Genomic DNA, 24,434 nt, shown 5'->3' with positions numbered 1-24,434 from the left:
ATTTGGTGTTGAGTAACAACCCAGATAGACCAGTTGTGTATCCAAACATTTTCTTAACAGCAACAAGTACAGTACAAACCCTTAATATTTTTTATGGTAATACTGCATGTGTGATTGTTTGGTGCTATATGGAGGTAAAAGCTGGGATATTAACTTTGTTATTGATGATGATGGTTGAACCCTTCTCATGTGTAAGCCAGTGTGCTAGTGGGGGGCCACATATTGTGGCTGTTTTGTCAAGGTTTGTCCTCATTCACCAGGTATCAAAGAGAGAAGGAGACTCATCACTTATGCAGCTGAAGGAAGAATTTAGAACTTACGAAGCCTTGAGACGAGAACATGATGCCCAGATTGTTCAAATAGCAACAGAAGCCGGCCTCAGAATTGCACCAGATCAGTGGTCATCTCTCCTTTATGGTGACACTGCACATAAATCCCATATGCAGTCTATTATAGATAAACTTCAAACTCCACAATCTTTTGGCCAGTCTGTACAGGTGTGTAGTTTACTTTACATTCTTACATAATTAATGAGTTTACTCCAGATATGTTCCAAATGCTTGTTTGTTGAGTGGAGAAATTTGTCACAGCTATTCTGCTCCTATAGGGGGGATTGCCTTTAGGATGTACTGTAGTTTTAATTTTTGGTATTTTTTAAAGTATTGCAAACAAAAATGAGAAAATATTTGATCTTGAAGTTTTCTGTGTTTTTTTTTTTTAATATTTTGAGTCACTTATGAGTAGCATGGTAGTTTTACTGTATTAACCACTCAGGCTCACAACACACCTGAATTAAACATTGCAGTTCCCAGTTAACAGGATTTCCATTTACAGCAGAGCTCTGTTTACCCATAATGATCAAGACCATGGGTGGTTTTTATGGGGAACACTTTCACTTAATTCATCCCCAAATAATGGTTAATGCAGTACATTAATAGGCTGACTTACCAGACTCATCCACCCACATCCAAGAGTCATAGGAAAGAAAGGACTGGGAATTTCCTGTAATTTTACTGTAACAAAGCTCCAGAATGATGACAACAGAGCATGAACAAAATGGTTAGGATTCTAAATACTGTAGGCAACAGATTTGTGTTTAGTTTTCTTGTTATCTGGTGGATTTGTGTTGTAAATAATAATGTCACACATCATTACAGTACTATATGGCCATTTTTCATGCTTGTGTTGGTTAGCTGTGATTACCTGATGGCAGCTTTCCTTCTTGCAAAATTACTTGTAGCCTCTCTCATTAGGTGCTTATCTCAAAGGTAATCCATCTCCTTAATTAAACGAATGCACCTCTTGACCCAATTGGTCACCTCCATTCTTTCAACGTGCCTGAACCACCTCGGCTCTCTTCTCTGCAAACCCTTGTCAGTATTTTCGATGTCCAACAGCTTTCTTAGTTCTCAGTTGGGTTTTCTGTATCAACTTCAGATTGCACATCTGTTCCGCCATTACTCATTATCTATGCAGATCACACATGATTCTTACGTGTAATGCTAGAACAGCACAAAATTAGTCAAGAATACGATTGCTGACCACACCACCTCGTCACGTTGTTTCCCGGCTACAATACCCAATTCATAACCACAGAAATCAATGCAATGATTTCTAAATCCAAATCATTAAACATCACAACTATAGACTACAACTGTCAGTATAATACTGAATTCCTACAAACTGCCACCTGGGATAATGAAAATGGACAGTGTGTTAATGCATGTCGACCATCCTTATGGACAAAACGATTCCCAGTTCGAATTTAGGTAGAGAGCAGACGCTTCTATGATAATAACTGTAGTTCTTCAAATTTACTTTCTTTAGGATACGCTTACTAGGGAAGGGAGAGAGGAATAGTGAGGTAAAGAAGTAGGAAGGTAGTGACAGAGGATACAAGAGGTGCATGGAGCAACTGTCATGGTCATTAAAAAATACATCCCAAGGACGAGATCTCAAAGTCCCTTTATTGTAGTGTTCCCGGGAGCAAAAGGAAGGAGAGAAGGAAGATAGACAGTCAGATTGATGAGGGATATAGTTATGTAAGTATCCTGGTAAATTTTGGTTAGAAATGGTAATAATAAATGGTCACCAATAATGTCATTAATATATTCTGGATACTGACAGACCATTTTATTCAGCTTAGGAATGACCTCTTGTGGTGAAGGAGTTAAAACTATTCAGTACGATGATTTTTTCTTTATTCTATTTTTATTTTTTTATTTTTTACTTTAGCTACAGTCATATGACTTTTTTCAGCTTTCAGGTGAAGAAAATGTTAATGCAGGCAGAGAGTGGAAAGAGTGTGGGAGGGAGGACAGGAGGGAAGGAATATACAAGTAATATCTCCGTTAGCCTTTTTTCTTTTTTTTTTCTTAATGGCATTCTGGAGAAAATCTCCCCATTCTGGGTATCCGAATAAATTTCTAAGGATTGCATCATGAATATTTACAAAAAATTCCAAGAAAATCTCTCTGTTCGGGCCATTCGAAGGAATTTCTAAGAGCTTAACACCATGATTCCGATGCAGGGAAGCGTGCCGTGCACATGGGTGGGTGGGCTCATAGTGCTCGTGAGCTATGATTGGCCACTGCTTTCATGTGACTGGATGAATGCCTATGATTGGCTGATGTATCTCATAGCTTATTTCCTCAAACTCTAGCATCATGACACTCTTAGTTCATTGTCTGCTTCCATTGTACAGTGGGGTATGCTATAACGAACGGATCCTACTACGAATATTCCTATAACGAACGGTTTTACCTATATAATTGAGAATGCTATAACGAACGAAACTCCTACAACGAACATAATTTAAATTTTATTTTTTTTATTTTTTTTCTAATTTATTGTTTTATTATTACAAATATTAATGATATTCTTTATTTCAGGGGTTTAGATGCATATTTATGCACTTTATTACAATTTTTACAATTTTATATTATATTTTTCAGTGTTAAGTGGTTGTATTTGGGGGCCTGGAACGGATTAATCCTATAACAAACGAATGCTATAACGAACAAGGTTCTAGAACCAATTAGATTCGTTATAGCATACCCCACTGCACAAGCACGTTCACTCACTTGATGTTGTTTTTGCATATACAATCTGTTGTGCCATAGCAGTCCTGTACTGTACATTACTGTATCAGCATATAATCAGCCAAGTGTTGTTAAGATGTAAAATGTGATTACAATTACATATAAGTGATATCCCCGTTAGCCGGAACAATTGGTACAGAGCACTTCTGGGGATGAAAGATTTCCGGGTAACCAGACAACTTTTTCAAACCTGGAAAAATTTCCTTTTCCCCGGAATCGTTTCCTGTTACTGAGAAAAGTTTCCAAGACATCTTGCACAGACAGACATTAGTCCACCTCCCCAGAATGTTTCTGGGTGCTGGGAATGTCCATCTGGTTAAATAAATTTATTTAAAAACTAATACCCTGTAATGTATATGGTACGGGCATGAATGAAGCTGTGTTTTACAGCAAAGTCTGTTATTTTCCACTCCCATGGAGTTGTGGGGGATTAGTTGGTCTCGTGTAACTGGCCTGACCCGACGCAATGGCAGGTGGAGGTAGGGTGGGGGATTAGTGGTCTCATATTACTGACCTGATGGAATGTCAGGTCACTCTTTCTTGGGTGGGGGATTAGTGGGTGTGAAGATGTCTTGCATATAGAAAAAAGCTAAAGTATTTTTGAGGGAAATTGTGGTAAGTATAAGTATAAATGAGCAAAGTTTTATCCCTTCAACATTATGTTACATAACATTTTCAAATATGACGTGAGAAAGCTGATGTTTATCTTGCCACCAGGCAGTCACACAACAAGACCCTCACTGGATGTGTGTTGTCTTAGTTCCCGTGTGTGTGTGTGTGTGTGTGTGTGTATGTGTGTCAGGCAGTCAAAATCACGGATCCAAACAAAAACAAACCATGCAACCTCTTATAGTCACTGCATGGAATGTCAGGACCCTTCTGGATACTGGCAGAAAGGGCTTCCTGAAAGAAGAACCACCCTTATGGCAAAAGAGCTGGCTAGGTATAACATCGACATAGCAGTCATCAGTGAGTCCCGGCTCCCAGATAAGGGCCAACTCACAGACCGGGGGTCTGGCTATACCTTATTCTGGAAGGGGTAGCCTGCTGCGGAGAGAAACAGCATTTATGGAGATGGCTTTGCCATCCTCCAAAGCATCCTACACAGGCTAACTGAAATGCCTGTTGGGATCAACAAGCACCTCATGACACTCTTGAGTCCCACTGAATCACTCACGTAATGCCTTCTTCATCAGTGCATACGCCCCAACACTGGATGCAGAGGATGACATCAATGAGGCCTTTTATACCGATCTTGACAGAGTGCTAGCCTCTATCCCCAGAGAAGACAAGGTAGTGCTCCTTGGTGACTTCAATGCCAGATTTAGCAGAGATGCTAACACTTGGCAGGGAACCATAGGGAGAAATGGACTAGGCAAGTGTAATCCCAACATCCTACGCCTCCACAGCAAGTGTGCTGCACACAACCTCACTATCACCAATACCTTATTTAGGCAAGACGACAAGTTCAAGGGTTCTGGCATCTCATTGACTACATCATTGTCAGAAAAAGAGATCGCCGAGATGTCCTCCTTACCCGTGCCATGCGTGGCTCAGATCACTGTGACACTGATCATCGACTTGTCAGAGCCAAGCTCTCACTTTACGTCGCCCCAAAACGGCGAAGGCAGCAAGCCTCCAGAAGAGGTTTTAATACTAAGTGTCTGGAGGACCCAGCAGTAGCACATGCTTTCAGAGAGAAGCTCGAACATGGGCTTATTAACAACCCAACAGCAAACAACGCGAATCCCAATGCCGAATGGGATACTCAACACTGTTTTGACAAAAACCTGCAGAGAGACCCTCGGCCAGATCAAAAGAATACACCAGGACTGGTTTGATGAAAATGACCCGGCAATCAAAGTACTCATCGATGATAAACGTGCTGCTTTTACTGACTGGCAGAACAACCCTCAGTCTCGGACCAAAGCTAATACCTTCCGCACCCCAGCGGGAACTTCGCATTCTAAAGAATGACTGGCTTAAAAATAAAGCATGTGAAATACAAAAACATGCAGATCAGCACAAGATGCGCAAATTTTTCAATTCCATTAAAATATTTTATGGGCCAACCACCCGTGGCGCAGCCCCCCTCCTTCAGCGCTGGAAAGAGCACTACCATTCATTGCTCAACGGAAACACCGATGTGGATGTCCTGACTACCCAGCAGGTCCCTCAGCATCCAGGGCCAGATGGAATCCCAGCCGAGGTGTGTAAAGCAGGAGGACCTCTGCTTACCAGTCGTCTCCACTCTCCTGGAGAATATATTGGAAAAAGAGGAAATCCCCCAAGCTCTTAATGACGCTTCCATTCTCAATATTTATAAGAACAAGGGAGACCAGTCAGACTGTGGCAACTACCGTGGGATCTCAATACTATCCATAGCTGGCAAGATTATAGCCCGAGTTCTCCTAAACAGACTCCTTCCTGGGGCGGGAAATTTCCTCCCAGAATCTCAATGTGGTTTTAGACCATCACGTGGCACCATGGACATGATCTTTGCTGCCTGCCAAATACAGGAAAAGTGCAGAGAACAGCGTCGTGACCTGTACGTGGCTGTCATCGACCTAACCAAGGCTTTCGACTCGGTCAACAAGGTAGCCCTATGGTGGACCCTCAGCCGTTTTGGCTGCCCACCAAAATTTCATCGCCATTGTGAGTCAACTCCACGATGGCATGAACAGCAGTGTCCTGCGCTACTGCACCCAGTCTGAGTTCTTTCCCATCCAAACAGGGGTTAAACAAGAGTGTGTACTGGCACCAACTCTCTCTTCTTGGCTGCCTTCATTACTCCTCCCAGTGCCAATTTAGCCAGCGGGGTGGACATCAAGTACCGAATGAAGGGTCTTCAACATAAGATGACTCCAGCCAAGAACAAAGGTGTTGGCAGCTTCCATTACTGAACTTCAGTATGTAGACGACCTCACCCTTGTTGCTCACACTGAACGTGACCTACAGGAGATCCTGAACACCTATGCAGATGCGTATGCACACTTCGGCCTTGAGGAGAATGTACGCAAGACTCAGATTCTCTTTCAACCTGTCCCTGGTTCAGACACACCTCCACCATCCATCCAGCTTAACGGTACTACTCTCTCTAATGTTACCCACTTTCGGTATCTCGCCTCCCACCTGTCCACCACCGCAGACTTCAATGAAGGGATTCAGCACCGGATCAGATGTGCATCTCAAGCCTTTAGCGGACTCCGAAACCGTGTCTTCAGCTGTAGGGAGTTGAAATTATCTACAAAGCTGCATGTATATCGAACAGTGGTCCTCCCCACCCTGCTGTATGGCAGCAAGACATGGGTCATATACAGGAAACACCTCAAGGCACTTGAAAACTTTCATCAAAGTAGTCTATGTTCCATCCTCCGAGTTCGCTGGGAAGACAAGAGAACAAATGCCAGTATTCTAGCTGACACCAATTGTAGGAGCATCAAGGCTACCATTACCCATGAACAGCTATGCTAGACTGGCCATGTTACCCACATGGTCAACAGTAGACTTCCAAAGCAGCTACTTTACAGTCACCTAATGAATAGTAAATGTAATGCCGGCAGGCAATTGAAAAGGTGTGAGGATAGTCTTAAGACAAACTTGAAAAAGTGCCAAATCGCCCTCTCACCTGGGAGTTGATTACTCCACATGAGAAGGTATCAATACTTTCGAGTTAGCCCGACTGCAAACAGAGGCAGACAAGCGCCAATGCCGGAAGGACGCTGCCATCGCCCCTCCCGCACTAGATGCAGCCCTCCACCTGTGCAACGAATGTGGATGACCCTGCGGGTCCCTTATTGGCCTCTTTAGTCACCTCAAATCTCACCAACGAAGGTGACATCCCTAATAACTCATATCATTGTATCATAGCTGGAAGATCGTCATACTCGATTCCGAGTGACAGCAAAGTAGTGTGTATGTCAGGAACACACTTCAACATAACATACGCACACCACCAACACCATCAACACGCACCCTCCGACATTTTTTATTATATATTCTCGTATGATCAGCCTCTTATGGTGTATGATAAGTGGCTAGTGGAGGAAAGAGGGTTGCTGCCCTCCCAAGCTCCAGAAACATCCAGTACTCCCCTAACCTTGAGTATTCAGTGATGCCGCTTGTAATAAGAAACATCTTTATGTTTATTTCATAAATAATTTTTAGTTTCATTTGCTATGTTGCTACATTCATATTATTATTATTTTTTTTTTTTTGTAAAGAAAGAAGTCATTATGTATATACAGGTGCTCCCCGACTTACGACGGGGCTAGGGACCCAAATCCAGGTCGTAAGTCCGACATAGATAGAAAAAAAAATAAAAAAAAATAAAAAAAATAAAAAAATTCAAAATTTAAAAAAATAAGATAAATAAAAAATCTACAATGAAATACAGTACAGTAAAAGTAATAAATAATGAGGAATGGATACAGTACAGTAAAATTAATAAATAATGAGGAATGGATAGTGTGAACGAGCACTTACCTTTAATGTAGTCAGCTGAATGCACACGGGGCCCCCATAATTTTCTAATTATACACGGAGACTACATTAACTGGAAGAAGCAGAGGAGGAGACAGGGCTGGGTGGGTCATCAATGTCGCTTTCTTCAGACAGGTTTATGGACTGTGGAAACTTGCTGGTTGAAGGTATTGGATCATCTTGAGGGAGTGAAGAGGCAGCACTGGTGGGGCGTGAGGAGACAGCACTGGGGGACTTCTTAAAATAGATGTCCAATTAAGCCTGCACAGTTTGTTTTTTCTTTTCATTATAAATCTCCCTGTAGCAAGCAAGTGCATCTTGGACCATTCTGTCAACTTTGGCATAATGCTCATAATTTTGATCCATGCCATCAAACATTTGCATTCCTCTATTAATTGTAGCAAATGCCTCTGCCATTTGTTTCACTGAAAACTTTTTGAGGGGTGCAGGTTCTTCTTCTACATTTTGCCTCTCTACTTCCTCTGCAATTTTCTGTACATCTAGTTCAATAAGATCCTCGTTACTGAGCTCTTCTGCTACACTTTCAACCAACTGTTCAACATCTTCATTATCAATTTCTAACTCCATCTGTTTACCTAACTCCACTATCTTGTTACTAATATCCGAAATAACTTCATTTTCATTAAATCCTTTGAAACTGTTCACATATCTTTTCAGGATTTTCTTCCTTATTCCATTCATGCAATGTTTTGTAACCTGATCCCATGCTGCACTAATGTTCTTTATACATGACAAAATGTTGTACTCCTTCCAAAACTCTCTGAGCATTTTCTCACCTTCAGAAGCAGCAACAGCCTGAGCGAAGGTCGTGCGTAAATAATACGCTTTAAAGGCAGCAATAGCACCTTGATCCATGGGTTGGATGATAGAGGTAGTGTTAGGTGGAATGTAGACTACCTTAACATCAGGGTGCATGTCGTCCAGGTGTGGTGGGTGTCCCAGAGCATTATCCAAAATCAGCAAAATCTTGAATGGAATCCGTTGTTGCAGACAATACCCCTTGGCTCGTGGAATAAAACAAGTCATGAACCAATCCTCAAACAGTACTAGGGTCATCCAGGCTCTCTTATTACTGCGATAAAACACTGGCAGTGTGTGCTTGCTGACATGTTTAAATGCCCTGGGGTTCGCTAAATGATAGATCATGAAGGGCTTTAGCTTGAAACCAGCAGCATTCCCCCTCCCAACAGAAGTGTAATTCTGTCCTTGAATGCCTTGAATCCTGGCATTGTTTTCGCCTCTTTGTGGATGTATGTCCGCTCAGGCATGCGCTTCCACAATAATCCAGTCTCATCCACATTGAATATGTGCTTGGCAAATAATTCCCTTCCACAATCACTTCATCTAACTCCTCCTTAAAAGCTTCGGCAGCACCAACATCGGCACTAGCTGCCTCTCCACTCACCTTAACATTGTGTAGACTGTAGCATTTTTTAAATCTATCAAACCACCCATGACTTCCTGTAAAGGTTTGATCACATTCATCTCCTGCCTGCTCCTTCAGGCTTTGGAACAGGCTTCTTGCTTTAGCCTGTGTGGTTAGAAGGCTTAATGGTACACGCTTCTGTATCTGGTCTTCTATCCATATCACCAATAATTTTTCCATATCGTGAATAAGACCTTGTCTTTTCTTTGAAATTATAGTTCCCTTTATAGGTGTTGTTCCTTTCACTACATCACGAATACGTTCCTTGTCCTTCAGAATAGTGGATATAGTTGAGTGTGAGAAACCTAGGTCGTGTGAGATTGTTACTACAGTTTTTCCATTTTCATGCTGTGTTATTACCTTCATTTTCATCTCAAAAGTAATTGCCTGTCTCCTTTTCTTTGGAGCACCACCAGCACTCTCACTTTTACGCTTTCCAGTCATTATAAAGTCAATTAAATACGATAATAATGAAAGTTCACAGCGCGATCAGTATAGGATGCGATAGCCAAACACCAACTAAGCGCTCCACTGAGTGAGTGTACCCACGTGGCGACCCAAGCCGCGCCACGCTCTCGCCCGGGACAGAAACGTTTCGGTATAGAAAATGCGCGCATCATTTGAAAATATTTTTGGTCACGACTGCCGCGGTCGTATGTCCCGACGGTCGTAAGGTCAGAGCAGGTCGTAAGTACCGATGGACGTAAGTCCAAGCAGTCGTAAGTCGGGGACTACCTGTACATGGCTTCAAGACCGACTGGAAGTACTGTGACAGGACTGAGAGCCAGTAGGCTCAGCAATACTGCACCAGCCCAGGATTTAAATGCCTCGCAGTTCTTTTAAACATGGCAAGTTGCCATTTTTACTTGTATTTATTGTTTTCATAGGTCATTTTGGGATGTTTGGGCCATAAAACAAAACGTTGATTTTTCCCGACCAGGGAGGGTACCATGTTTGTATGATAATGTGACCTTTTACGGTTTAAATGACAAGCCGAATAATAAGGTAAAAATTAGTATTTTACTGTATATGAAGGGTGCTGGTATTAATAAGTTCAAATTATTACTGTAACATATGTTTTCTTAATTAATAAATAACAAATAACCAATGTTTTGCCAGGTAAGAATGACAGAGGTAGATGAACCTTTTGGGGGGGGGGGGGTGCGCTGTCAGTTTCTCCTCCCAAGGGTCTCCTCCTCCACCACCAGTCTCTATGTACAGAACTAATCAAAGAATTTATTTGAAATACTCTGTAACATTCAATACCATAATACCCTGACCACTGGGACTAGTTATACAGATTTTTCCCTGTGAAAAAGCCATAATTTTGAGCAACATATTACTGTACTCTGTATTCAAATGTACTAAGCTAAAGGACTAAATTTTTATCTCGTGCAATCTATGAGATGTTTATACTCAAATTAATCGCTATCTTGCAATGATTCCAGCAATGTAAATTATATTCTGCTAAGTCTAGTTTGTGGCATTTTATAAGATAAAAATTTTAAGCCTAAAACCACCTTCATCCCATTAATCTTTATTACTTGCTGGCTGGGAGGAGGGGGAGGGGTAGGTGGGATTTTGACAGCCTGGAGGGTAGAGTAACGTGTAGTTGTCAGTGGAAGGGGGGAGAGGTCAGGGACTCAGGAAGAAATTATACAAGACAGGGAGTTTTAAGTTTTTTGCTTATAAAATGTCACTGACTTAACTTAGCAGAATATAACTTGCATTGCTGGAATTCTTGCAAGATAGCAATTAATTTGAGTATAAGTATCCCCTAGTTTGGACTAGACATAAAATATTTAGTAATAAACTTAGTACATTTGAGTACAGGTTGTGATAATTTATGCGGCTGCTCAGCAGTTGTGGTTGCAGTTGCGAAGCTTCATGACATCACTGGTGTATAATGCATCTCCATATGTCCTGGTTTATTCACTGTTCAGCTGTCTAAGGGCTAAAGTCGCCAAATCAAGCCATCAATAGAAATTATAAAGTAAAGTGTTATAAAAATGGTTTGTAGTGCTGTTAATGCATGTGCCTCATCATCTCACCACCTGACTTGTCACATAACCACCTGACTCATCACCTCGCCCTTTGCCTCATTAGCTTAGCTCATAATTACATTGATTTATTACTGTACTATTTTACTTTTTTAGTATTGTGTGTACATAAAAAGAAATAATTATAGATGCACAGTAATTATAAATGGACCCAGAGCAGAAATATCCAGCATTACCCAAGCTGTTGGTCTTTCCACCCACTCACCAACTATGTGAGGATGCGGCTAAACGTGATGCAATCTTTTATAATGCCGGGAACCCTTGTCCCCAGGCCCTGAGCAGAAATGTTTGGAGTGATTTTCTTGCCACTTTCTCAGATTTTCCAGTAATTGCACATTATTTTATAATCAATATTTGCTCCTAGACCCAGAAATAAAAAATTGGGCAAATTTTTTCTTTAATTATCAGAAAATGTTCTTGATTTTCAACCTCAGAATTTGTTCTCAAACCTGGAATTTAGGAAATTTTCCGGACAAATTCCGAGCAAATTTCAATTCCGGCTATTGGAGAGTTCCTGGTTTGAGGGATTCCGGCTAACGGAGATATTACTGTGCTGTACTCTACATTCAGTAAGTGTGAAAGTACCATATGTACAGTACTGTACATAGCAGAGTGGACAGTGTATGCCTTCTGTAGGCTAGCATGTATGTGCAGAATACAGTGTGTGTACAATCCCTCCTTCATGTAGGGAGAGAAGAGTGACATTTAACAACACCTGCTACAGGAGATGGTACAGGACAAAGGCAGGCCATCCTGTATCATCATATCACCATTTGGCCTGCCTGTATCACAAGCTCAAGATGACAACATCTGCTGGTGAGTACAGTACAGTATAGTGTGTACAGTAGTATATTTTATTTATACAAGTACTGTATTGTACAGTATGTGTACAGTGGTGTTTACAGAGCATAACCTTAAAATTCATGGCGGTTTGTGTCTCAAAATGGCCATGAATTTCCAAATCCGCAAATATCATTTGCTGGCCGGGGGGGGGGGAGTAAATATATTTTTTTTTCCTTCATTTTTTCTCATTTTAAATACACATAAACATTGAATAACACTCACCATTCCATGCTGGCTGTTTGTGTAGAACCCGTTCCTCTCGTCCCTGCCACTGATGAATATCATGATGAATGATGATGGTGATGAAGATGAAGGCAAGAGAGTTACAAGTGCTCCTCATCTGCCTCAGAAGAGGAGGCAGAGGAGGGAGAAGGAGCATAAACAGGAGTTGTAGGGCTTGGAGTGGACGAAGGCAAGAAGAAAATGGAGATTGGAGGCTGGGTAACCTGGCGTTTAAGTTCTTTACGTATTTCCTTGTAAGAAAGCAGGAGCTTCTCCATCCCTTTCTTGAAGTTGACTGATCTCTCAATGATCTCTCGATAGAGGGATTGATGTAGAAAAACATGTCCACGAGTGCCCTACTAGCCAGCACGCATCTGTTGAGGTTTGTGGCAGTTAAGGTGGGCATCTCTTCCAATTCACCTTCTTCCTGCTCGTCCTCGCAACGCTGCTCCTCGACAAGTTAAGCCAGCTCTTCCCCAGCATGACCCAGGAGCTCCTCTTGCACCTCTTCCTCCTGAAGGTCATGAAGGTCGTCGAACACCTCACCTCCCATTTGACGGGCAAGCTAGATGATGTGCTGCACATCCTGGTTGACTGGGGGGAGCCAACAAAGTCATTTACCACCTCTATCCACAAGGCCCTCCAACAGGAGTTAACACAGAGGGCTGTCAGGTCGTCATGGCCCGGTTTGATGAAGGAGATGCAGTCTGCGACGGAGAACTTCTTCCACATTTCCCGCACTGATTCAGCACCATTCCGTGTGACCTTGTCCAAGGCCTGCCATATCCTGCTGAAGCTGCGGATTATGTACTTGGCCTTGAAGACAGCCATGACTCTGGTCGAGTGGTTGGAGCAATGATGTTGTGTTCTTGGGCAGAAAGTTCACCTCAACATTTTTGTTGGCAACCTTGAGGTCCTCGGGGTGGCCAGGGCAGTTGTGGATCATGAAAAGGACCTTAAACTCCAAGCCTTTCTCTTACAGGTAATCCTTGACCTCTCTCACAAAACAATTGTGAAACCAGTCGGTGAACAACACTGTTGTCATCCAGGCTTTCTTGTTGAGTGCACACAGACGCTTGGCAGGTACAGAAGCATGGGCTTGATCATATTTCCTGCAGCATTGCCACATAGCAGGAGAGACACACAATCTTTGGCCACCTTGAAGCCCAGTGCACTTATTTCCTCCCTAGAAATGAACGTCCTGGTTGGCATCTTCTTCCACCACAAGCCAGTCTCGTTAACTCTGAAAACCTGCTCGGGCTTGTTGCCCTTCTCCCGGATAATCTCAGCAAAGATCGCAGGCTACTCCATTGCTGCTACATCGTCCGCCTAGGCTGACTCACCATTGATCCCGAATGTGTGCAAGTTGTCGCAGTTCTTGAAGGTGCTCAAACCACCCCTTACTGACATTAAAACCTATCATTGTGGTATTGTAGGGTTTCGTGGTATAATGTTGTCTAGCACTCAGGATGGATGGAAACTCTAAGGTGGTTTTCTTGTATAATATAAGTTATATGATAGACAGTCTGGTGCTGGAGGTGCCGTGTGGTGAGGAGCTGCTCAGTAGAGACGTTCGGTGAGTAGCGTGTTGAAGGAGGTAGATGTGCAGGAGCTTCGATAGAGAAGGTGTTGCCTGTTGCTGGCCTCCTGGTTGAATGAAAGCTGGACAGCGAGGAGCTTGCTGGGAGGAGGTGTTGCGTGTTCAGGAACCGAGAGCAGAATGAGAGCTGGTTGGTGAGGACGCTCAGAGAAGGACAGCTGGTGGGTCGCCATGCTCGCCGGCGGGAGCGAGGACCGCCAGGCAGGCGGAGGAGAGGCGAGGGCCGCCAGGCAGCGGCGGAGGAGGAGGTGTTGCTTGTTCAAGTAGAATGGCCAGAATGAATTTCAATGGAGAGACAGAGCTTATATACCCAGCAGCCGTGAGTCAGCCGTGAGTCATGTAGGGAAAACCCGAGAAGTAACCAGTCTTTGGCTCCGTTGCTAGGATACTGCGGCATCTGGTGACGCCCCCCGCTTGGGCCGCTAGTTTGGTTGCTAGGGAAGATGGTAGCAGCTGGTGGCTGCGGCTACGCAGTTTGTAGGGGAGACGTCCACTACAGTATCACTAGAACCAAAAGCACTAGCACCACTTTCACCACTCACTTCACATTCACTCACTTTACCTTCACCACCTTCCTCAGCATGGAATCAGTCATACAGGACCTTGGCTTTGTCACAGATAAACTTCTGGCTGAGAGGGATGTGGCGGCGGTTAAAATTCTCAATCCAGATGCTAAGGGCTTTCTCCATGTTCACCATAGCTGTATCCCTCACATTAGCGCTACCCTGGCAGAAGAGGGGCCACTTAGGGCACTGGCATTATGCATTTCCATCTCTTTCTTCTTGATGTAGCAGACAGTTGACTCATTGATGCCATACTCTCGGCCACATGCAGCAAAACTCTGGCCACTCCTAAGTTTGTCCAACAGTTTGGGTGCCTTCCTGCAGCTGGATGAAGATGGTTGAAAGTGTTTGGGAGCCATCACAAGCACGAGCAGCACAGTTGTTAAGAGAGTAGAGTAGTACACGCACGAGATGGACAAGTTTTTATTCCCGACTGAGGCGGAATGCGCAAGTGGCCCAGCTTCCTGGGACAACAGATATACCTTGTGGGATACCACAAAACTCACACTCTCCCCATCCCGGCCGTAAACATGCCACCAACTTTAAAAGTACCCGTTGACATTCTTGGGTACATCCAGTGTGTCATCCATGAATAAGTGAGGGCCGCGAATTAAAAACCCGTGAATTGTAAGGGCATGCTGTATAAATACAGCTCTGTGTCTGTCCATGTGAGATGTGTAGTTTAGACTCTCAGAAAACTTTATACAGAGTCTGGAAAAATTCTGTGATGAGAAAATTTGTCTCCATACCCTGAAATCTCTCAAACCTGGAACCTCTCTCTCTACCAATTATTCTGGCTAACGGAGAGCTTACTGTATTTTTGTGTTACTGTATGTATAAGTGACACATTATGCAATGCTTTCTTGTAGCTTCAAATATAGTGCTGAAAATGCTTTGCAATGAATGTCATTAATATGGAAACTACTCATTGGCATTAACAATACCTGCAGCAATATCATATTTTTCAATAACACTACAGTGATCCCTCGGTTAACGAGCGTCTCGGTTAACGAAATTTCGGTTAACGAATTACCTTCCATAAGATTCTTCACTTCGGTTAACGAGCAATCCCTCGATTAACAAATTCCATACAAGCGCCCCTCAACATGTTTTCGCTTGCTCACTAGCTGTTGTATTAGTCCGCCAATACAGTAATCTGTTCTAGGGCTTAAATTCCTTACCATTTTAGTAAATATCAAGAAGGTTGTACTATTCAATCATTTTAAAAGTTTTATATTAAATTTTTTAGTCATTATAACAATTATTGAACATATAATTGAAGTACAGGAAACTAGTTTTATGTGCGCCAAACAGCCACTCAACACACCAAGCTTGGCGTCAGTTTGTTTACAGGTTCAGAGGAAGGAACATCTTGTTTGAGACTCTTCAACATAAAGGCTTTTTTTCTGTGTTTCCAGTCAAATTATTGGTCATTTTGAAATATATTTTACATATTGATAATATATAGTGCAGTGCAGTGTTGATTTAAAGAAAATAATCTTGAATTACACCAAGTGAACTAAAATTTTATGGGTGAAATGGTGGCATGGGGTGACTTCTCTTCCACCCCAATGCCTTCTCTTCTCCCTTCTCCTCCACCCCCACTTGTAATTCCCATCATCATCATCAACCAGGAGCCTTCTACATGCACACCTCAAATTAAGTGTACTTTACTGCATTTATTTTTCGTTTGTATGTAATTTTCGGTGAGCTGGAACCAATTACCTAAAAACCCATTGAAACAATGGTTTCGGTTAATGAATTTTTCGGTTAACGAGCAACCTTCTGGAACGAATTGTGCTTGTTAACCGAGGGACCACTGTATTTCCCTTTATTTTACACATCGATACTAAATAAGATACAGTATATACAAGAAAATTCCAAGACAGTCTCCAATCATAAATCTTAACAAACTGGCCATTTAAAACATGATTATTAATTCTTCCCCATACAGTATTACCAGATCACCTGCCTCATATCATGCAGGTTGGCTGACATGAGCAGCTTCTGTTGATTGTACATATACCATCGTGTTTGTTATACAGGTACACCACCGATTTTCCGGCACCCTTGGTTCCGAAGCCTTGCCGGATTATCCGTTTTGCCGCACCAACCGAGGTCAGGTAATAATAATTCAACAATACACCTCTGACCCACTAATTATACACATCCTGTGTTTCTAAAGCATTATGGACTGCCAGAAACTTAAATTAAACAAATATTAAATGTAAATTAAATGTGAAGAAGCCACAAATTTGAGCAACATTACTGTACAAGTTTTGTACTCAAATGTACTACACTAGACTAAAGATTTTATCTCACGTACAAACTATGTGATATTTGTACTCAAATTAATCACTATCTTACAAGGATGCCAGCAATGCAAGTTATATTCTGCTAAGTGTAGTCAGCTACATTTTATAAGATAAAACTTTTTAAGCCTAAAACTGAAGAGGATAAAAAAAAATAAAATAAAATAAAATCACCCTAGCTGGGAGGAAAGGGGAGGGGGACTTGAGGTATTGACAGCTCTCAGGGAGGGGTTGATAACGAAGTGCATAGTTATCAAATACAGTGGTCCCTCGGTTAACGAACACAATTTGTTCCGGAAGGTCGTTCGTTAACTGAAAATTTCGTTAACCGAAACCATTGTTTCAATTGGATTTGGGGTAATTGGTTCCAGCTCACCGAAAATTACATACATAGTTAAAAAAAAAATGCAATAATGTACACTTACTTTGAGGTGTGTATGTAGAAGGTTCCTGGTTGATGATGATGATGATGATGGGAATTAGAGGTGGGGGTGGAGGAGAAGGAAGAAGAGAAGGAAGTGGGGGTGGAAGAGAAATCACCCCAATGCTTCATGCCGTCATTTCACCCATAAAATTTTAAGTTCACTAAGTGTAATTCAAGATTATTTTCTTTGAATCAACACTGCACTGCACTATATATTGTCAATATGTTAAATAAATTTCAGAATGACCAATAATTGTACTGTAAAAACGTAAAAATAGTCTGTTCAAGAGACCCACAAGCAAGATGTTTCCTCCACTGAACAGAGATACAAACTGAGGCCTTGGTGGGTGAGTGAAGTGGCTGATGGGCGCACCAAAAACTAGTACTCTGAACTGCAATTATGTTAAATAAGTGTTAAAATGACAAAAAAATTTAATATAAAACTTGGAAAATTATTTACTCCAATTTTAACGAATGTAAGCCCTAGAACCGATTTCTGTATTGGCAGACTAATCTTCCAGCTGGTGAGTAAGCCAAAGCATGTCGAAACATTTTCGTAAGAATTTCGTTAACCGAATTTTTGTTCATTAACCGAAATGAAGATTCTTATGGAAGGTAATTCGTTAACCGAGGGACCACTGTAGAGGGGATTTTAGTTTTTTCCCTTATAAAATGTCACTGAATTAACTTGGCAGTATATAACCTGCATTGCTGGAATTTTTGTAAGATAGTGATTTAAGTACAAACATCCTATAGTTTGCACTAGACAAAAACTGGGAGGGAGGGAAGTTAAGTGCCCTTTCGAAATTTTGTCCAGATTAAAAGAGGTGCTGGACCATCCGTTCCCGGAAAATCGGTGGTGGACCTGTACAAATAATTGTGACTATTATACAGTACAGTAGTACCCCGATTTACGCGGTCAATTGAACCCACAGGGTACCGCGGAAAGTGAAATCCGCGTAAAGTGAACAACAGAACATATGGAATTAATTCCAATAGAGACTGGCCCGACCCCCAAACTCCACTTTTTGATGACACACAACTACCGTATGTTGTAGTAAAAATAATATCTTAACTTTATGATGGTATGCACACACAATTAATATAGAAGAGGTTAGGTTAGGAAAAATAAAGGTTAAGTTAGGAAAAATAAAGGTTAGGTTAGGAAAACTAAAGGTTGGGTGTAACACTTACGTTAGTAGAAGAGATGGGTCGGCATACGGGGAGGGAGGCTGGTTCCGAGGCAGAGGGCAGATTACTGGCCCTCAGGTGAATCACCATTACTAGGTGAATCACCATCACTATCAGTCATAGTTGTCAGGGCCTCCCTGACAAATCCCTCAAAGTCACTTTCACTGTCACTATCACTGGCTCTGGCTGGCTGTGGTGGGTTGCGGGCGAAGAACTCGGTAATACTTTTTTGACGGCTAGTGTTGATGTTGTCTTGATGTACGGCTCCATAGCCTGCACCAGCCGGGTATGGAAGACTTCATAGCGGTCATCGTCATGGTCGTTGGAAAGGAAGAGCTTCAATTTCTCTGCACACTCGATGGCACCCTTAATATTACTATGCGTTAACTTGTGTTCTTCTGAGATTGACGCACCATGTTCCTCTTCACTGACGTGATCATCTTCCAACATCTCGTTGGCAGTCATTTCTAGATCTCTGATCACCTCCAGGATGTCTTCGTTGGTGGTCTCGGAGAAGCCTTCAGCTGTAGTACTGTGCGCAGCTTCTCTTGCAAGGTCCAATGCCGCTGTCACAGACTGAACCTCACCAGTCACAGGTTGACTCCGCCTCTCACCTGGTATGCCATGCAACACATGCCTCCATGCGTGACGAATCGTAGCTATAGACAGCTGATCCCATGCCTCCACCAAGAAGTCTACAGCTTGTTTGACGTTAAATTTTTTCCAAAACTGTTTGACGAGAACTTCTTGATTCACCACCTCTTGTTCCTTGTCCTCGTCGCTTTTGCTCTCGCTATCGGTGTCACCCAGCTTACGCAACTCATCCTTGGTGTTGGTACAGTCTTTCAGGAGCTTGAATTTCTTTGCCGAGTATGCAGCTTTCACATTGCAGATCAACTCCTGGTCCATGGGCTGGATTAATGACGTAGTGTTGGGAGGAAGGAAGACCACTTTTACGTTGGGGTGACGATCCATAAGTAGGGGCGAGTGTCCTGGTGCGTTGTCAAGGAGCAACAAAATCTTGAATGGAACATTTTGTTGCTCGCAGAATTTCTTCACGTCGGGAATGAAACAGTCATCAAACCAGGAGAGTGACAGAGCAGAGAACATCCAAGCCTTGTGTGCAGTCAGCCAGTGGACATTAATCTTGCTCATGTCCACGTTCTTGTAGGCGTGTGGCTTGCGGGCTGTGTGAATCACCGATAACTTTGGCTTACAGGTACCGGAGGCATTGGTGGTAAAGAGGACGGTGATGCGCTCCTTCTGCAACTTCCGACCCCGAATCTTGCTGGCAGACTGGACAACAAAGGTCTTGGTAGGCAGTTTTTTCCAAAATAGGCCGGATTCGTCCATGTTGAACACCTGGTCGTCAGTGTACTGCCCTTCCTCCATAACCTCACGTAAGAACGGAGGAAAATCTCTAGCCGCCACGCGGTCCGCACTCGCTTCTTCACCACCAATGTTGATGTTGGTGATATTGTTCCCCTTCTTAAACCTATGCAGCCAACCAGAGGAAGCATTGAAGGGTTTAGGCTCTGCAATTCCCATCTTACGTGACACTGCTGCATACAGTTCACGTGCGTACTCTTGAACGGATCGCGTGTCAACCGCCATGTTGCGTCGCGCCTGATGAATCAAGAAATTCACCAGCAAATTTTCCACCTTTAGCAGCACCTTGTTCTGGCAATACTTGATCATTGAAGCACCTGCAGACTTTGTGATTCTCATGTGCTCTTTGATCTTGGCTGCATCCTTCTTAATAGTACGAATCATAGATTCGTTGACTCCATGCTGGCACACTAGATCAGCTTGACATGTTCTTTTCTCCAAATCTTGAATTATCTGGTATTTCACTTCGTAGCTTAGGGAACGTCGTATCTTCTTTGGCTTAGGGCGGCTGGGTCCAGGTAAGGAAAGGTTTCTCTCTGGTGGCGGTGGTCTGGCGGAAGCCATCTCACAGAACAATGGATGCACGTATACACGGTGTGGCCTGGAGGGATGAAACTGCCGCGGTTAGGTCAAGCGTCGTCTTTCCTCCCTCCCTCCCGCGGGTGGACACGTCATATTACTTTAAACCAATTACAGCTAGCAGCGGAGGGAGGTAAGGATGCATGGCCAATCACAGTCCGATACGTCATATGACGTCACTGATATTGCAACAGAGACATGCACTGCGCAACCTTACCGCGCCGCTTGCCCAAGCGGGAGGGTCGAATCTAAAAATAGCGTCGAACCAGACACTCTGCGCGTATATGGGTAGATGCACCGCGGAAAGTGAAAGTTCGGTTCTGGTGAGGCACCGCGTAAATGAGAAATCGCGGAAAGTGAAACCGCGTAAAGCGGGGTAATACTGTATATTCATTCAGGAGTCATCTCAAACCCTTAATTCCAGTACAAAGATAATCTGAAATGTGAAGAGGTGATCAGCTGGTAGGACAGGATAGTATCAACAAATTGGTTGTCCAAACATGCTCATTTGTCTTATATTTCATTACAATATACAGTACATCATTATATTATGCTTTCATTCATGGTTCATTATTAATATCAATATGTATGTAACTTACCGATATCTGGGGTCATGGCAGAAAAAACAAGTAGGATGCCCATTGTACCCAGTATTCATGAGGTGCATATTTTATGGCGTCCAGGGATGTTGATGTTTCCGTAGTTGCCAGGAGCCACCAGCACATGACAGGAACCTGAGCACCCAGTTCAAAACTTGAGGACTACATTATAGTCGAATAAGATTCCCAGGTCTAAAAGTTTTTTGCGACTTTGGACTGAAGTCGAATAAAGTCCCACGGGACAAAAGCCTGCTCTTCCACTTTTGTGACATAAAGTCTGTAAACTGTTAAAGAACACAATTACAGTAAACCCTCAATAACTCGGAATTTCATATACTGTACTGTAACTAGGCATGGAAGTGGTCTCGGAATATATTAGTATAGCTCGGGAAATGCCAAGATGTATAAAATTATCTGGGAAAATTTTGGCATATCTGGTAACCTGCATCACCTACCATGCCTCAATGTAACCTACCATGCCTCTGTGTCACCTACCACGCATTTGTGTCACCTACTATGATGATTCATTCTTCATCTGCAGTGCTGGTAAGTTACTTTTATACATTTAGTAATTACATGTTCACATTTATTGGCCAATAATTTTTTTATTGTTGTATTTTTGTAGGAGGGGGAAAGTGCCTTGATAAGTCGGAATTTGGGATAACTCGGCAAGGCCAGAGCCCCATGTGTGCCTAGTTATCGAGGGTTTATTGTACAAGTGAACCAGCCCACATTATCATTCATGGAGTGGGGATAATCGTGGTAGTGAACTCTTATACGTGGGGAGAGGTTGTAATAAATTACATTAGTGTTTGTAACCTTACAAGAGAGACTGCGTGAATACTATGAAGCTTGGAGAATTGCCGTCAGATAACCGCGGTTAACCCATGCAAGCGTAACAAATGGCCATAAAATGATAACGATGATATGACTCTGAGGTGAAGTTAGTAGCTGGCTGACCCAGCCTTGACAACATAGTACGTATTGTTTATTCAACCAACAATGCCAGACCAATGTAACACAAGAGTGGGACCGAGAATTGTCATACCGTGTTGACTTGTGTTTAGTCAGTATATATATTTCATTGGAAAATAATTGTAGGGCACAGGAACACACCCTTAAAACATTCACTCAAAAATTCCTTAGGACATCATTTTTTCTCACTTCAATACAAATTCCATTTTTTCAAAACACTTTTTAACAAATTACAACTTACCTTGAGTCTCAACAGCTGCTTCTTGGGCTGCAATTGTCCACACTCGAGGTGACTGATGGAATAGTAGATCTGTGACTGTCAGGAATCTTACTTGGTCTGATATGTAGATGCTGTTGGCCAGTCTAGGCTTTCTATGTTTGAGTGTCTTCATTTATTATTAAACCTTTAAAAATATATGAACTCTTACAGTCAGAGGACATGCCTTGTACTGTACATCCGAGAACACCAGGCAGTGCACCAGAGGACCTGCCTGGTATGTCCTTGTCAAATCCTGTACACCTGTACTGCTCTGTGTCATTGGTGGAACACTTAAGTTGTATTACCACCCCTGTCAAAAATTGACATTAAATGAAATACATTTACAGTAAAACCTCGCTTAGGTGGACTTGTTAGGGGGAAGGGGTGTCTGGGATAAGAGGTTGTCCACCTTAGAGCAAATTTTTCTTAAAAGACCGCCATTTTAAACGATAAACAAGTACAACACCAATGTATCCAAGTTTTATGAAAGAAATACATGTTTTGTAATCAAAATGAATTTTAAAAAGTAATGTACATAAAGTACTGTACGTACTTTTACTTTTAGTTCACTGATAAGGTCCTCTGCTTAACCTTCTCATCACTCTTATAGTAGATACCAAACACTTTCCTAGGGGTCATGGTTATTGTTAATTTTTTTTATAATAATGCAAAAAATATGAATGCTACTTCAGCCTACGGTGAATGTACTAAATGTATAAAAACGATAAATAATGACATAAAAAACACCCAAAATGCAGTACGTACTGTATTTTCCAGTAGGGAGTATTTAGGAAAAAACTTTTGTGTGTATTTTCCTACTGAAGCCATAGTTTTCTTAAAATAATATACAGTACAAAGGAATTGTGAGGAATAAATAAAGATAATACCAACAAAAAATACTGTATTGCCAAATCGGTAAATAAAAGCCAAATGAAAGTTCAACACAGCCGCCATTTGCATATTACTCCCTGTTTCGCCATAGTAATGAACATGAGCTGGCACGCCAATTCCCTAGCAATGCCCCCCACTCTATGACCTTCTTCCCCTCCCTCACTTAGCCAGCTAACTTGAACTGGCCCTTTAACCGTTGATTCTTGATGAGTTAATGGGGCTGGAACATGTAAAAGTATACCGGGTTTCAGTAGCGAAACCCAACTGTCCTTTCTGCATTTATTAAGAAAATATAATATATACAGTTCCCAGTGTATATCACCATAACTTAATCACTGTAGCTATGAGTGTTAAATGAGGATGGAAGCTATATTAATTATCTCTTCTAAAATATGTCCTGCTTGTGTGAGAGGTTGAGTAAGAGTGCTTGTAATACCCGTCGAGGGAGAACGGTAATATGCGTCCTCCCTCGAGGGAAGATGGAACCCTCCACGATGACGCTCTCAATAAAGTCTTCCTCTAGTCAAGGATATCAAACTACTGCTGCAAGAGGTGGCCAGAGAGCTGGCTACTTAATGCCTTAGCTCAGCACTAAGTGACACGACTTCCCGTGGGCACACCTTATCACGTGCTCTGAACATGCTACCTCATAGGTAGTGGAAAGTTACAGAGGGTGATAATATAAATCTAATGTAATTAACCCCTTTATATAAATATTTCTACCTATAAGACAGGGGCTATTACATCGCTCTGTCACACCCTCCAAGCTCTGCGAGGAATAAACTAAACTGGCAGAAAAACCCTATACATAAACCTAACCATGTTACATGCATATGTGTGTCCTAACCATGTTACATGCATATGTGTGTCCTAACCATGTTACATGCATATGTGTGTTAGCACTAAAATGGAAAAACTGACACCTGCAGTTGAACAGCTACTCAAGCCCTAGTCTGCAATGCCTTATGGAGAGTATATTATGTACAATGGCAAAACTGGAGGATTCTGACTCACAAGACAAAAATATTACTGTATAACTCACATTTGCAGTTTAAAAAGATGTGTCTACGACATCATTAATACTAATATCATTATTGACCTGCCATAATTGCAGTTTGAACATTATTATAAAACTATCATATTTGTAGTTTGAAAATTATTAACATTATTATCTTTCCTGGGAAAAAAATAAAGTCAGCATTTTTTACATCTAAGGTTTGAAAAATTATTTAGATACAAACCTAAAAAAAAATAACCTTGTCCATCCATTTACTGTAAATTGATATAAATTATAATTAAAATAATGAAAGTATCAATAGATGAACAGGTGAAAAATAAATGCAGTATAGTCTCGGTTTACGCAGTCAATTAAACCCGTGGAGATCCGCGTAAAACGAGAAACACGTAAACGAAATAACAGAACGTATGGGATTAATTTGAAATAGAGTCTGAGCCGACCCCCCAGACTACCCTTCTTCTGACACAATACTTACGTTG

The 24,434-nt window shown here is 42.0% G+C and overlaps 1 protein-coding gene across 3 annotated transcripts in view; it reads left to right on the top strand.

Moving 5' to 3' along the window:
- Positions 1 to 24,434, top strand: part of LOC121869520 (roquin-1-like) — a 141,989-nt gene that overhangs the window by 51,217 nt on the left and 66,338 nt on the right. For all 3 annotated transcript variants that reach the window (XM_042370876.1, XM_042370875.1, XM_042370874.1), the window contains exon 6: positions 261 to 497. In XM_042370876.1, the coding sequence (XP_042226810.1) occupies positions 261 to 497 (237 nt within the window). The remainder of the gene's footprint in view (positions 1 to 260; positions 498 to 24,434) is intronic.

Source organism: Homarus americanus, unplaced genomic scaffold (assembly GCF_018991925.1).
Source record: "Homarus americanus isolate GMGI-L3 unplaced genomic scaffold, GMGI_Hamer_2.0 scaffold23578, whole genome shotgun sequence".
Taxonomy (NCBI): domain Eukaryota; kingdom Metazoa; phylum Arthropoda; class Malacostraca; order Decapoda; family Nephropidae; genus Homarus; species Homarus americanus.
The sequence above is the reverse complement of the archived record's forward strand: the minus strand, read 5'-3'. Positions and strand labels throughout refer to the sequence as shown.